The following is a 15,975-nucleotide window of genomic DNA, read 5'->3' as shown; positions in this document are numbered from 1 at the left end:
ATATTCAGATTTCCTCGAAATATTTTGGAGAAAAAGGCCCTCACCCTACCATACATGGTTATATTGATTTGAGCATATTATTGTTTTACTTCGTTCAGTCGTTTTTCAGAACAAAATAGAAATCTCCTTTGTGCGACTTTTTCCCGAGAATTCCCGCCCCCTTCCTCCGTGGGAAGTTGATCCTGTAACAGTGCATGTTTTGTGAACATGTGGAGGTTCCTCCACGTCGTTTCTGAAACATGTGCAAAAAATGAAGAAATAGCAAAAAGTGAAGAGGATGATAACATAAATTATATTGAAAAGATATTTCTCTAAAGAGAAATAGCTGGCTTCTTTAACCTCCAAATCCCCCTACTCCCCAGGCTACGCATACGACGGGATTAAAAAGTACCATAATGTCTAAATAAGCAATAAAACAAAGAATTTTTTTTAGTCAGATAGGAAATGGGATCGTATATATGTTTGTGTGACTCGTAAAAACGTAACAAAAATGGCTATAAACAAATTATGCGTTTTTACAAATTATGCATATTTATGCGTTTTTTTGTGTACCCCCCCCCCCTCCCCGGAAAAAATTCACGTGTAAATATGATTCTACCCCGTTTGCTAGAGCTATAATGAAAGAAAAGTATTGAGGAGGGGGCAACCCCTTCATATACGGAAAAATTTCTGTTCGTTTTGAGGTTTAATGTTGCTCCTTACTTTCAGTTGAAAAAACTTTTCTTTGTGGGGGGGGGGAAATTGCCCCCCCCCCAATAATTCGGAAAAAAAATATTATAAAGCCCACGCCCCTTGACTATCCGGATATAAGCCCTTCTTGACTTGACTCTGGATATTTTAGCACTTTTAAAAAAGCTTCCTATTCTAATTAAACGGTCCTTGAGTCTCAGGAGTCGTCCTTAAAAATTGGAGCAAACAGTCAAACTTTGGCTTAAAGAGCAAGGTATTGGGGAGGGATGGGGGGGGGTTAAGCCTCTTTATATACGGATAAATATATTTTCATTTTGAGTTTTAACAACTCAAACATTTCCATGAAAATAATTTATAAGAGGAAAAACAATTTCCTCTTAACAACTTAGTCTTATTAAAATTAATTTTCAAACCTATTCTTCCATCCTGTGGTCGTAAAACCTCTAAGAAGTCAACCATTTTTCTAACATTTTCATCTAGGATGCTTAAGTCATCAGCATAATCTAAGTCTAGGAGAGTTTTCAATTCCCCAATCGAGTCCGTTTTCTACCACTACATATCCTGTGCTCTTTAGGACAAAGTCCGTCAAAATGATTCATGTAAATGGGGATGTGAAGCAACCTTACTTAACTCCTGATTTAATAGGAAACCAGCTACTAACCTCATTTCCTACCTAAATTACCAAGGATGGTGAAATTGGAATCTGATCGTTTGACTCTGTAAAGCAAAAGATAACACATTAACAGTGGCGGAGGGATGGGGGGAAGAAGAACGTATGCCCCCCCCCACACACACCTTCTAAAAACAACCATATAATTTGCACTTTAATGGAAACAAAACAGGCTACATTTCAAATGTTTTCTCTTTTTTAAGTTTAATAAATCCAAAATTATTAACACTTTCTTGAATGAATGTCAGTAGGCCTATTATACATTTTAAATTGTCAATCCACATTCATTTGCTTTTTTCAGTAATTTTGGTTATAATGGTATTTTTTTGATATTATCAGACATAGAAACATTCAGCTTGAAATAAGGATTGTTTTTAGTAAAGTGCAAATTATGCGCTGGTCTTTAAATGGCATGGGAGGGGGGACATCATTCCTACATACATCTTTGTTTCTGCGTGTTTTGAATTTGAATCGGCTATTTATTACAATTTCTATTCGTTTTGGGTTTCATTTATTTATTGATGGTGATTTGTAGTAGTCTTACGCTTGGAAAAATTTTTGAAATAAGAGAATTTTATTAATATTTATTTTATCTTAAATTATAATGTTTGTTACATTTTAATATTTATTATCTATTTTCGGTTTATTTTATAGTAAAAAAAGTTTAGTTCTGTCTATCACCAAGTGACGACCACACAAATACTTCGCTGATAATTACGAAGTTACAAAATTTCCTAACATAAAATGATGCGAAAATGAATATATAGTACGAACGATTTTAGAAAAAAAAACAAACAGATACACAGTTTCTACTGTCATTTGACAATGGTTGTTCACAGATGAACAAAACAATGTTCTATCCTCTCTGACATGAATGATTTTTGGAGCTGCCTCTAACAGCCATTTGGTCTGACATCTGGAACTTTACTGAAGATCCTCTACTACTAATACTACTGATACCTCACTGCAGCACCAAGCCACCTTATGCCAACACAGCTACGCACACACCATCTCCATCTCAATATATTCAAAGAATCCGTCCTTACGCCCTCCTAAGAAGTTCCTTTTTCCCCTTAAATCTTTCCTTAGGACCTCCTCAATCCTATTCGGAGACAACCTGCTCTTCGTCTGGTCCTAGATTGTTGGACAAAAAGGACGATCTTTGGAAATCTGTACTATAATATCTACAGAACGTGTCCTAGCCGTTTCAACATTTGTCTCCTTATAGCCCTAGAAAGCCAAATTTTGCGTACAACTTACTGTTTGAAAAACGGCCAAGGAAGACGGGTACCCAAAGGAATCCGTTTAAAGTGTGGCCAAGCAGTTTCAGACAGTCTCTTTCAACAAGGGTTCATTTAATTATTTTTAAACATAGTACCTACGTATTTCAGCCAAACAGGATTTTTTTTCCTTTCCTCACTCAGGATACTTCAGCCTGTAGAAGCCCTCCTCCCCACCCATTATTTTACATTTCATCATTATTTACGCACATTCCCCTCCTTGTGGAAAAGAACTTTTAAATACGTGCATTTGGATGATCTTTGGCAATAACTTTCGTTGCTTAACAAACTATTTATCAAAATAAATATTTTTTTAAAAGGGGTAATAAATACTACAAGCGAGGCCTGAGCATGACCCTGGGTGTGTCCGTGGATACTCAAACCCGTTTACCTCGTTCATTTAGAAGTCAAACATAAAATATGACTGCATTCGCAATGATGAAATCTCAATAATTTGATTTCTGTTATTAAACTAGTTCAGGTTCTAACATTATATACCCGTAATTTGTAAGAAAAGCCACGGTGGAAGGAACGATGATTATATGTAGGTATTAAATGTAGATGAAATTATATATGTAGAATAAGGCCACCTTGGTGGCCATATTTATATACGCAGAATAAATTAAATGTAGAATAAACAATAATTAAAGACAACACTACCTTTCCATGACGATAAATAACGATTCGAATAGAGACAAACTTTTTTACTGGACAGTGAATAAAACAATCAAAATATTCAGTATATTTTTGATTGTTTCATTCACTGTCTGCAGTAGTCAAGAAAATGTAAAAGTACCTAAATAATACGTATCGTCACAATAGAAAAAAAAGCAGCAATGTTTATCTTTAAGCCAATGTGGGCTTCTTTCCACTCCTTGGTTAAATATGGTTAGATAAACAGACAACTCTCGACACACACAAAACTACTTTTTTAGCCATCAATTAAACAACGCAACATACGAGGAGTTATCTTTACATTTATCAACTAAACTAACTCACCCAGAAGAAATGTCCAGAGTGACTTCAATGAGACTTAAGAAGCCATGCGGTTTAATTAAAGTTGAAATGTATTTAGGGCTGCACGATGACAATAAACCATTGATAAGAGCAATTTTCTCAAGATCCTGAAATAAAATTTGTTAGCATGGTATTGGAAAATTTTTCGACATGGGAATTGAAAAAAAAAAATAGTTGTCATTACACTACTTCAAGACCGTCAATGTTGTGTAATACTTTAAAGCCGTATCTAAAGGAACCTGGACTCAGGATAATAACGCCATAGATCATTCCTGGATGTGTTTTGACTTTAGTAGTTTTAAGTCATTCCCAACTGAATTTGGGCTCTCCTGTTAATTAGTAAAGTCTATTTATTCCTTTTTTTACCATGTTTCATGTTTTGTATTTTAATTTTATATTCATTTATTTCACCATCATTTCGGCTGTTCCTTTAACCCTTACCTTGTCAGTTTACTAGGCTATTCTTTTTCAAACAGTTCGTGGTAACGAACTGTAAGTAAGAAGCGACCCGGCTCTAAAACCTAAACTCTAAAAAATGGAATTTTAACACCATTAGATACATCAAAAGAATCAGATTTTTATGCTCATTTCAAATATATAAGTTTCATTAAGTTTAGTTTTGTCCATCAACAGTTACGGGCCTGAAAAAAATTTGCATGATTCACGAAAAAAGGGGGAAATACCCCCTAAAAGTCATAGAACCTTAATGAAAATCACATCATCAGATTTAGCGTATCAGAGAACCCTACCGTATAGGTTTCAAGCTCCTATCTGCAAAAATGTGGAATTTTGTATTTTTTGACAGAAGAAACATAATGGATGCGTGTTTATTTGTTTGTTTGTTTTTTCCCCAGGGGTGATCGTATCGACCCAGTGGTACTAGAATATCGCGGGAGGGCTCACTCGAATGGAAATTAAAAGTTCTAGTGCCCTTTTCAAGAGAAAAAAATTGGAGGGCAACTAGACCCCTCCCATGCTCATTTTTCCCCAAAGTCACCCGATCAAAATTTTGAGATAATCATTTTGTTCAGCATGGTCGAAAGATATAATAACTATGTCTTTGAGGATGATTAATCCCCCAAAGTCCCCGGGAGAAGGGCTGCAAGTTATTAATTTTGCCCAATGTTTAAATATAGTATTGGTTATTGGGAAGTATACAGACGTTTTCACTGGGGATTTTTTCTGGTAGTGGGGGGGGGGGGGGCGGTGAGGGGGGGGGGATCGGGGGTTGCGCGGGAGGATCTTTACATGGAGTAAGTTTTCATATGGTAAGGGACTTTACTGAAGGGGAAACCGGATTTCCCAGCATTATTTAAAAGAACGACCAGAAATTAAATATTAAAAAAAAACAATTTTTTCAACTGAAAGTAAGGAGCAACATCAAAACTTAAAACAAACAGAAATTATTACGTATATGATTCGGTTCGCCCCCTAGTCAATACCTCACTCTTCATGCTAAAGAATTTTTTATTACTTTCAGCAAGGTTTTGACTAGGGGGGACATGACTGAGGAGTTTTGCCTGAGGAGAGGACAGCCCTTTCATATACGGAACAATTTCCGTTCGTTTTAAGTTTTAATGTCGCTCTTTACTTTCAGTAAAAAAAAACTTGTTTCTTTTATCTAATCAGCACAAAACATCAGTTTTAGAACCGTAAAATAGTTTTTAGTGGTTAAAATGTCCATTCCTTAACTGAAACTCAAGTGCTATAAAAGTATTAACGTTTATTTTTACTAAATTGAATCAAAATAAAAACTCTCAAAAATTGGAAAGAAAAAAAGCGACAACAGTCTTATAGAAGAAAGGTACAAGGGCATACCAAGTATTAATCAATAACTAAATAATTTAAGGATAATTTTCAAATATTTTAATCAACTAATTTAATTATCTACTCTACTTTGATCCCGAAATTTAAACAGACTTGTTAGATTGCTCTTGTCGTAAAAAAGGGCTCCGAATGAACAATTATTACAAACAAAGGAGCTTATACTATTAGACCCAAATATATATATATATATATATATATATATATATATATATATATATATATATATATATATATATATATATATATATATATATATATATATATATATATATATATATATATATATATATATATATATATATATATATATATATATATATATATATATATATATATATATATATATATATATATAAAACCAGTGGCGTCAATTCACAACAATTTAATGGGTGGGGTGGGGGTGGGACATTTCTCAAAATCTAGGGAATGGGTAAATTGATCGGTTTCTTGCAATTTGTCCAACAAAATACAAAAAAGGTATTTTCAGTAAAAAATACCCCCAAAAGATATTTTCAAAACATATGGGGTGTGATGGGGAGAGGGGGTTGTAAAAGTATGAAAAGGGGGTCATTTATGTCTCTCTTCCTGTCAATTCACGCTACAGTGTAAAACTAAATTGAGAAACCAAACTTTATACAAATTTCCCATGAACCGAATATACATGATTGGCTACAAATATGTTGCACATACTCCCTCTTTGAGTTTGTAATGTCAACAGGCAAATGTTATGAATGATAGTGATGGAAACATAAAAGGGGCCCTCGAGGCCCGGTTTCAGACGTCCCAAATTTTCTTGAAATTTTTGGATACTTCTTATTTAAATCATCAAATACAATTATTTTTGTACCATTGTCCCTCCCCCCCTGTAAACAGCTTCCGTGTGTGATTGTTAAGGTAACGATAAAAGATAAAGCACATGGCGAGCAAACAGTTAAAGAGTTTACATTCACTAAAGAAATAATAAGAATTGCATTCCACAAAAATTTCATATTGAAAAAAAAACTACTCACAATGTACGAGAGAATGTTATTGTACCGTATCTATTATAACAACTGTTGCTCGTATTTGTACTCAAAAGAATGTTCGCTTTAAAGTTCATTCTTTCTTTCTTTCTTCATTTCTTTCTTTCTCATGCTTTCTTACTGAACTTTTTTTTTAATTTTCCGCATTCTGGATTCCTCATTTAATCATTATCCTTTTAGCAATATTGTCAGTTGAAAAACACGGATTTCGAGCAATTTAAAAAGTGGAAATACAAATAAGATTCTCAAGACCAGAGCGTCAATGAAAAACGTAATATGATCTCAAGTCTTAAGGTCCAGCCGTCAATAGAAAGGTGGCTAAAATTGCCAATGCTTTAAGTAAAAGTTATTAAAGTAATTTTAAGATAGCATGTCAAAGAGAAATTTCTATAACTGTTGAATGCACAACTGTCTTTTGGTATTGAATGGATATTGAAAAAGTAAAATATAGTAGAAAATGCTTTCTTTAAACAAAAGAAGTTGGACCCCAAATATTAAAAAAAAAATGTTTTCCCTTTATCACTTTTTCTTTCAAGTTTTTCAATTAAGTAATCCCTCTAAATATTTGTTTATCCATGGATGCTACTGCCGTAAAGAAATAATTACAAAAATTTGCCCGATGTAATTTATTTATTTTTTGCTTCGAGTGTGGGTAGTTAGTTGACAAAGCAACTAAAATCGCATACGATGGGAAGTAAATTTAAGCGACGGGCAAATTTTATTCGTATACGGACATATAGGTGAACCTACTCCAGAAAGGTCAAATAAAAGATTCCATTTCCATATTTCTTCCTTGAAGTTCCAAATTTGAACTGAAACAATAGCTGCAATACTAGTCACGTCAATGGGCGCATGCTTCACCACCAGGAAGTATTTCACATTTTCTTCCAATTCCGTCACGTTTTCTGCCCTGGTCATAAGTGTGATCAAATGATGGGAGAGAAAATTAAGAACTTTTTGGACTAACTTGAAGCATTTCTGGACGATTAGCTGCATAGAACAGTCACTAGAAAAAAACGACATATAAAGTAAACAATAAAAAAACAACAGACATAAAAACAACATATAAAAACATATAGTCACTAGAAAAAAAAATATTATACGTACTTGAACAGCTGACGCACATAGGTAGAAGAAATAACTATTCTTCTCAAGTAGATAAGATCAAACAGAACGTGGTAACGAACTGTAAGGAGCGACCCGGCTCAATAGTAACCGAAACTCTAAAAACCAGAATTTTGATACCAATAGATACGTGAAATGTATCAGATTTTTATGCTGATTTCAAATATATAAGTTTGATCAAGTTTAATCCTACCCGTCAAAAGTTACGCACCTGAGAAAATTTGCCTGATTTTCGAAAAAGGGGAAACACCCCCTAAAATTCATAGAACCTTAATTAAAATCACACCATCAGATTCAGCGTATCAGAGAATCCTACTGTAGAAGTTTCAAGCTCCGACTTGCATTTTGTATTTTTGCAATAAGAAAGATCACGGATGCGTGTTTATTCGTTTTTTATTTTTTTTTTTTTTTTTTCAGGGGTGATTACATCGACCCAGTGGCCCTAGGATATCACAGGAGGGCTCATTTGAACGGAAATTAAAAGTTCTAGTGGCCTTTTTACGTGACCCAAAAAATGGCACCCTCCCATGCTCATTTTTTTTCAAAGTCACCCGATAAAAATTTTGAGATAGCCATTTTGTTAAGTGTGGTCGAAAAATATAATAACTATATCTTTGAGGATGACTGAATTCCCCCCAGTCCCCGGGGGAAGGGCTGCAAGATATGAACTATGCCCAGTGTTTACATATAGTATTGGTTATTGGGTTATTGGGAAGTATACAGACGGTTTCAGGGAAGATTTTTCTGGTAGTGGGAGGGGGTCAGGGGTTAAGTGGGAGGATGTTTCCATGGAGGAAGTTTTCATGGGGGAAAGGAAACTGCTATGAAGAAAATGAGCATGGGAGGGGGCCAGACTTCCCAGTATTATTTTAAAAAAAACCGATCACAAATCAAATAAAAAAAACAAGTTTTTCAACTGAAAGTAAGGAGCAACATCAAAAATTAAAACGAACAGAAATTATTACGTATATGATTGGATTCACCCCCTAATCAATACCTCGCTCTTTACGCTAAAGTTTTTTTTTAATACTTTCAAACAGATATTTATTATAATTGAAGGTCTTTTTGATGAAGGGTTAATTTTTAAGGAACGCTAACAAAATTCTAACTTTAGCTTAAAGCGCGTAGTATTGACCATGGGGCAAACCCCCTAATATACGTATTAACAACTCTATTTTTTAAAACAATAAAAAAAAAAACTTTCAACTGTTCACAGTCAGCTGTCATGCTTAAGGCCTTATCACAGTAAAATCGGGCGAAAAATAAAAATTCTTTTCAGTAAAGTGCAAATTGAGATCTGGGATTAAGAAGTTATGGGAGACATTAGCCCTACTCTTCATTGAGGCAGTTTTTGTTACTTTTAGGTTTGACTAGGTTATTTATTGAAATTTCTGTTTATTTTCGGTTTCATTTATTTATTGATAGTAATTTATGGGCGTTTGGAACTATTGAATACACGAATTATTTTTAAAGTACACACTAGAAATATTATTTGACTTTATTTCTGTTCGGCTTTGGTTTATAGTAGCTCTTTACTTTTCTTTGAAAAACTTATTTTACGGGAAAAGTTTTTTAGAAGTAATATCATACACCAAGCTGTACAAAAGTTGTTTCTCTCCCACTTTCTAGGGCTTTACTGAAAGAAAAGCTGGGATGGATAGGACCCGTTTAAAGCAGTTCGTGGCAATGAACTTAAAGTAAGGAGCAACTTGGCTCAATAGTAACCGAAAATCTAAAAAACGGAATTTTAATATCAGTAGAAACATCAAAAGAATCAATTTGTTACGTAAACATCCCATAAAAAGTCAAGGAATCTTAATGAAAATCACACCATCAGATTCAGCGCATCAGAGAACTCTACTGCGCTTTAGGAGCTTCAAGTTCCTATTTAGAAAAATGTAGAATTTCGCATTTACTTTTTTGCCAGAAGAAAGATCGCCGATGCATGTTAATTTTTCTTTTCCCAGGGGTGATTGTATCGAAATAGTAGCCCTAGAAGATCAAGAGGTGTATTCGAACGAAAATTAAAAGTTATAGTGCCTTTTTTAAGTGACCAAAAAAGATTAGAGGGCAAGTAGCCCCCCTCCCACGCCCCTTTTTCCCCAAAGTTGCCCGGGAAAAATTTCGAGATAAGTTATTTTGTTCAGCATAGCTGAAACATCCAATAAACAAGTCTTTAGGGGCGAAATGACCCCCAAAAGCCCTTGGGGAGAGGCATGTAAGTTATAAAATTTGCCCATTGTTTACCGATATTATTCGTAATTGGAAATTATATAAATATTTTAGGGGGGGGGGGTATCGTGCTTGGAATGAGTTTCCATAGGGAAAATTTTCCGTAGGGAGGTAGAATTTTCCAGAGGTGAACTTTCTAGGGGAAATTCACACTGGGGGGATTTGATAGAACTCTAGAAAGGAATTCTTTTTATTTGTCTTACTTTCTGCTTGAGAACTCAATTTTGCATGTGGAGATGTTCCAGAGGAATTATCTGGAGGCTATTTTCAGCACTTCTGGATTTCTGGGGGAAAATTTCCATGGAAAGGGGGATTTCCAGAGTGATTGGGAAAACGATTACAAATTAAAATCCTTTTAAATGGAAGCCCGCCAATGAGAATTCTTCAGAGAGAATCGTCCTTAAGAAATTTTATGGCGAGGAGGAGGATTTTTAGCAAGGAGGGAATTGCCCGGAGGTATTTTTACGCGGGTTGTATTTTACGTGCTTGGTTGCTAGCTACCGCTGCAACCCGGGTAATTTCCTTTAAAATGAGCCATTGAACAACTCTCTACGATGTTCCAGTGCCAAGCTATCAGTGGAAAAGAAAAAGAAAGAAAAAAAAAATATCGCGTTTAGGCAGAATGTTGTAGTAGCTGCCACTTTTCCTGATTTTCAAGCCAATATATTTCCCTTGCTGTTCAAGCCAAGGTACAGAAAGTTTCCTATACAGGGGTTTATGACAAGGCAGAAATTTTCTATTTTTCTCAATCTTTTTCTTTAAAATTTCCAATTTTATTACCAATATAAGTAATACAAAATAATAATCAGTTTTTATTTTTGGAGCTGATCTGAGAGAAGTTAATTAGTTCTATATTGACACGTGATTTAGTAGATATATGGTTTTCTATTGTAAGAAAACCATATATTAAATATGGTTTTGGGCATAAATATTAAATGCTGCGTCTGATTTTTTTTTTGTTGGTTTTGTTGTGATTATTCGGGCATTATAAAGATTGTGTGAGACTAGCCTAGGTCGTTATCAAATGAAAATTCAAGTATATTTAGCTCTGTATCTTAGCTCAGGCAATTTCACTTGTCTACGATATCTTCAAATGGAAAGTTGCCGGAGATCCAGTGCTAAAGGTACACTCTTGTCTCTTAAACAATATTATGGGCATATAATGTAGAACTGATTAATCCCTTTTCACTGTAATTGGAAGAAAATTTACGAAAAATATAGGATCTGTTAAAAAAAGAAGATATCTACTTTGATTTAATACCAAAATTAAACCTGATATAGTTAGCGACAGTAATCAATCAAATGACAAGTTCTACAGCTGTAAAGAAACCACGAGAAATGCATCCAAATAATTAGAAAACATCTGCAATCATAGACACACACACACATGGAACCACACATTATTGGTTAGTATATTAGTTTCTTCGCATCAAATCACTAAAGTAATTTATATGTTAAAATCATGCGTGCATATAGTACGGGTGTGGGGAGGGGGCCTGGGCGAGCCCCTTTCAAGGCCATGTGATTAAGAAAAAAATTTGATTAAACAATTCACTTATTTTTTCACTTTTTACAAATTTAATCCTCCCCTCCCTTCTGGGCATGGCCCCTGAAGTCTCAATTTTAAAAAGATATGTTACTTATGAAGTTTGCCGTTTTGACGAATCCCCCCCCACCCGAGCATTAAATTCCGATATACGTGACGGGTTCAATCTTTTGTTTTCTTTTTTTAACAGATCCTATATTTTTCGTAAATTTTCTTCCAATTACAGTGAAAAGGGATTAATCAGTTCTACATTATACGCCCATAATATTGTTTAAGAGACAAGAGTGTACCTTTAGCACTGGATCTCCGGCAACTTTCCATTTGAAGATATCGTAGACAAGTGAAATTGCCTGAGCTAAGATACAGAGCTAAATATACTTGAATTTTCATTTGATAACGAACTAGGCTAGTCTCACACAATCTTTATAATGCCCGAATAATCACAACAAAACCAACAACAAAAAATCAGACGCAGCATTTAATATTATGCCCAAAACCATATTTAATATATGGCTTTCTTACAATAGAAAACCATATATCTACTAAATCACGTGTCAATATAGAACTAATTAACTACTCTCAGATCAGCTCCGGAAATAAAACTGATTATTATTTTGTATTACTTATATTGCTAATAAAACTGGAAATTTTCAAGAAATAGATTGAGAAAAATAGAAAATTTCTGAAGCAAGATTGGACCGTGTAATTTATATGAAACAAAAATGATTTTCTTTGTTGTTAGCTAGGAGGGAAACTGGCAATCAAAGAGGTGGGGGGGGGGGCAGTTTAATTGTCATATGTCATTAGCTTTACCCTCGCAATTGACGATTCTCTCAAGGGTGGGGAAGGTGTTTATGAGTTATCTGACTTGTACGACATTTCTAGTCACCTGAATCGGTCTCTAGATCTCTTTTCACCTTGCCAAACAATAATTCGAATCACATCTGCTCTAAACTAGTTCACATCTGCTCTAAACTAGTTCACATCTGCTCTAAACTAGTTCACATCTGCTCTAAACTAGTTCACATCTGCTCTAAACTAGTTCACATCTGCTCTAAACTAGTTCACATCTGCTCTAAAATAGGGAATTAATTTAAAAAACAAAGCTTTTTCGAGGGAAGTAAAGAGTGAAGTTGAAACTTAAAACGGACAAAAATTATTAGTTCACAGCCTATCCGGGTTGCAGCGGTAGCTAGCAACCTAGCAAGAGACGATCACGTCCAATGTTAAGAAATATAAAAACCCATAACTCCTAAAAAGAGAGGCAAATCAAAACAAAAAGTACACCATTAGAACCGCCTTGTCATAAACCCCTGTATAGGAAACTTTCTGTACCTTGGCTTGAACAGCAAGGAAAATATATTGGCTGCTACTACAACAGTGGCAGCTAAGCCAAGTGGCAGCTACTACAACATTCTGCCTAAACGGGATATTTTTTTTCTTTCTTTTTCTTTTCCACAGATAGCTTGGCACTGGATCATCGTAGAGAGTTGTTTAATGGCTCATTTTAAAGGAAATTACCCGGGTTGCAGCGGTAGCTAGCAACCAAGTAAGAGACGATCACGTCCAATGTTAAGAAACATAAAAACCCTTAACTCCTAAAAAAAAGAGTCAGATCAAAACAAAAAGTACACCATTAGAACCGCCTTGTCCAGAAACCCTGTGTAGGAAACTTTCTGTCCCTTGGCTTGAACAGCGAGGGAAATATATTGGCTTGAAAATCAAGAAAAGTGGCAGCTACTACAATATTCTGCCTAAACGAGATATTTTTTTTTCTTTCTTTTCTTTTCCACAGATAGCTTGGCACTGGAACATCTTAGAGAGTTGTTAAATGGCTCATTTTAAAGAAAATTAATTGGGTTAAAAATCTTTTGTAACTAAAATAAATTACTTCTAAAAGAGAATAAATTTTTCCACTAAAAATGCATTTTTGGTGTCTTTTCATACTGCAGTCTTTTCAAAGATATTTGATTTTTGTACATAAATCATAATCGTATACCAGCGGTAAGATTTGAACCCACGCCTCCAAAAAGATTGGTGGCTAACACCAGCGCCTTGGACCACTCGGCCACGCTACCTCTCATAACTATATATGTGAATCCGGGTTGCAGCAGTAGGTAGCAACCTAGTAAGAGACGATCAGTCCAATGCTAAGAAATATAAAAAAAATAGAGTCAGATCAAAACAAAAGCACATAATTAGAACCACCTTGTGTGAAATCCTACTAGATAAATAATGAATGTCGTCATAGTTTTATTAGAGCTATGACGTGAATAGTAAAACACGACATTATGTTGTTTACAGTAAGGACCGAAGTCAATCTCATAGTAACTGATGCAACAGGGAAAAGAAAAAAGAGGTCTGTGGTATATATGACGTCATACGAGGTTAAATTTGATTTTAAATAAATTATATTAAAAGACGATCATTGGAATGTTTGAGGTTAGATAAAAGACGATCATCCAGGTTGCAGCGGTAGCCATCAACCTAGTAAGAGACAATCACGCCCGAACTTACCGTCCCTTGGCTTGAATAACAAGGAAAACATATTGGCTTCAAAATCAAGAAAATTGACTTTAACCACGATATTCTCCACATACGGCAACTTTTTTTTCTTTCCGTTTGATTCTTATCTTCAGCTAGTCTAATATATATCAATAAAACTAGTACAAACAAACCAACTAATTATGTTTCCCTATGCTTTAAGGATTATAAGAAACTAGCCCTTTACTTAAAACACCAAAGTCAAGTATAAAAAAACAGTAATATTGATTTGGGAGTCAAAAGGGAGTATGAAACCTGACAACAAAAAACGAATCTATAATGGTTTTCATAGTCTTACACCAGTTGCGACATCAGTAACTTTCAGTATACAATTAAAATTATCTTAAAAACATACGTCTAAAATTAAATATTTTTTAATAACCACAAAGTCATTTATCCGCCTTCAGAAATATTCGATTGATCTATCAAGTAGCATTTTGGTCTCGCCAGTAGTAATATCAATAGCGAGTAGTATACAGTCCTAAATTGTAAGAAATATGCTTTAGTGTTACTTGAAATGAAGGTCAAATAAGACATTATATGAACTCTGGAAATCTGATTATTTCTCTCTATACAAGAGTGAATTTCAAGCTATGACACAAATTCTAAAGCTAGTCTATAGTCCTAACACAATCAAGATGGCCTTATTTCGAAATTGCGTACAAACTAATCATGACATGTCCTTTTAAGAACCAAAACGAGAGTCAGTCATTGAACTGAGTCCTTGTGACGAAGTAATACCATATTAAACGTAAAAAAAAAGGAACAATCCTAAATTGGATTGTTACTTTATCTTAAAAGGGATTGATCCTAAAAGGGATTGATAACATTGTTATTATGTAAAAAAATACCCTTAATTGGTTTGCTTTTACTGTACCGAAATTCCTATATTATTTTGTGTTTTCAGTAAAGCGCTAGTTTTTATAATCCTAAAAGCATAGGGAAACATAATTAGTTGGTTTATTTTTACTAGTTTTATTGATATATATTAGACAGGCTGTGAAGTAATAATTTTTGTCCCTTTCAAGTTTCAACTCCGCTCTTTACTTCCCTCAGAAAAACTTTGTTTTTTTTTAATTTATCTTTGTTCGCTTTTAGTTAAAATTTAACGTAGAAACAACGCTGCCATGATCTTTTTTATTTATACGGAATAATGTATGTTAGTTTTAAGTTTTATTGCCACTCCTTAGTTTCAGTTGAAAACTTATTTTTAATATAATTTCTTATTATAACCGATCTAGGAGAGATAAGACACCTCTAGAAAATACTGCAGACAACCTTGACAGCTACGAAAAACTTTCAGTCTATAACATAAAGTTCATTATCCATACTTCACAAAACAATACATGTTTTTCAGGAACGTTTGTTTTTTGATGAGCAAAAACTGTTTTACTCGGCCGACTTCCCCTGAAAAAGCCATAATGAAGATAGGGCTCTATATATCTCCTACTGACTAGCAGAAACTAGAAGACTAATGTAAAAAAAGAGAGCTGTTTAAGGGTTCATTTAAAAGCTTATATTTATACCTAATCGCTTTTTAAAAATTTGACTTAATAGCACATTCCCACAAAGGGCACTTTTGGCTGTCCCCCCCCCCCCTTTTTTTTTAAAAAAGTGCCTTTTCCAATGAAATGACCAAAAAAGGTGTTTTTCAAAACCTAGGCAGGAGCAAAAAACTAAGGGGGCACGGACGTCCCTTCCCCTGAAATACCGCCGTTAGAAATAGCACACAGGCTTCATCTCAGAGTGAAGTTTGAAGGTTCAATTCAAAACTGCTTAATTTTTGGTAGATTTTCAGTTGAAAAGTTTTAATTTTGATTAATTTTTTTGCAATAATCTTTTACTTTTAAGATGAGTAGGTGATTTATGAAACTTACTAAGAGGGTTTGGAGGGGGAGTATATATGAGGGGTTTTATAAACCTCCAGTTAAGGGCTTTGGACCATAATTATTGCAATGGTACCGTTTTATGCTTCCAAACTCTTCCACTTAAGAAGTGATACCAAAAGTGCCGTTTTTAGTG

The 15,975-nt window shown here is 34.4% G+C and overlaps 1 protein-coding gene across 4 annotated transcripts in view; it reads right to left on the bottom strand.

The window, feature by feature from the left end:
* The window catches only part of THADA (Thyroid adenoma-associated protein homolog), a 223,851-nt gene that overhangs the window by 144,438 nt on the left and 63,438 nt on the right, over positions 1–15,975 (bottom strand). For all 4 annotated transcript variants that reach the window (XM_089092152.1, XM_089092155.1, XM_089092153.1 and 1 more), the window contains exons 4-5: positions 7,257–7,512; positions 3,640–3,764 (exon numbers count right to left, since the gene is read on the bottom strand). In XM_089092152.1, coding sequence (XP_088948278.1) covers positions 3,640–3,764; positions 7,257–7,512 — 381 coding nt within the window. The remainder of the gene's footprint in view (positions 1–3,639; positions 3,765–7,256; positions 7,513–15,975) is intronic.

This window comes from Artemia sp. Qi Xiang Cuo, chromosome 7 (assembly GCF_049724085.1).
Source record: "Artemia sp. Qi Xiang Cuo chromosome 7, ASM4972408v1, whole genome shotgun sequence".
NCBI classification, from domain to species: Eukaryota; Metazoa; Arthropoda; class Branchiopoda; order Anostraca; family Artemiidae; genus Artemia; species Artemia sp. Qi Xiang Cuo.
This window is presented reverse-complemented; position numbering and strand designations above follow the sequence as displayed.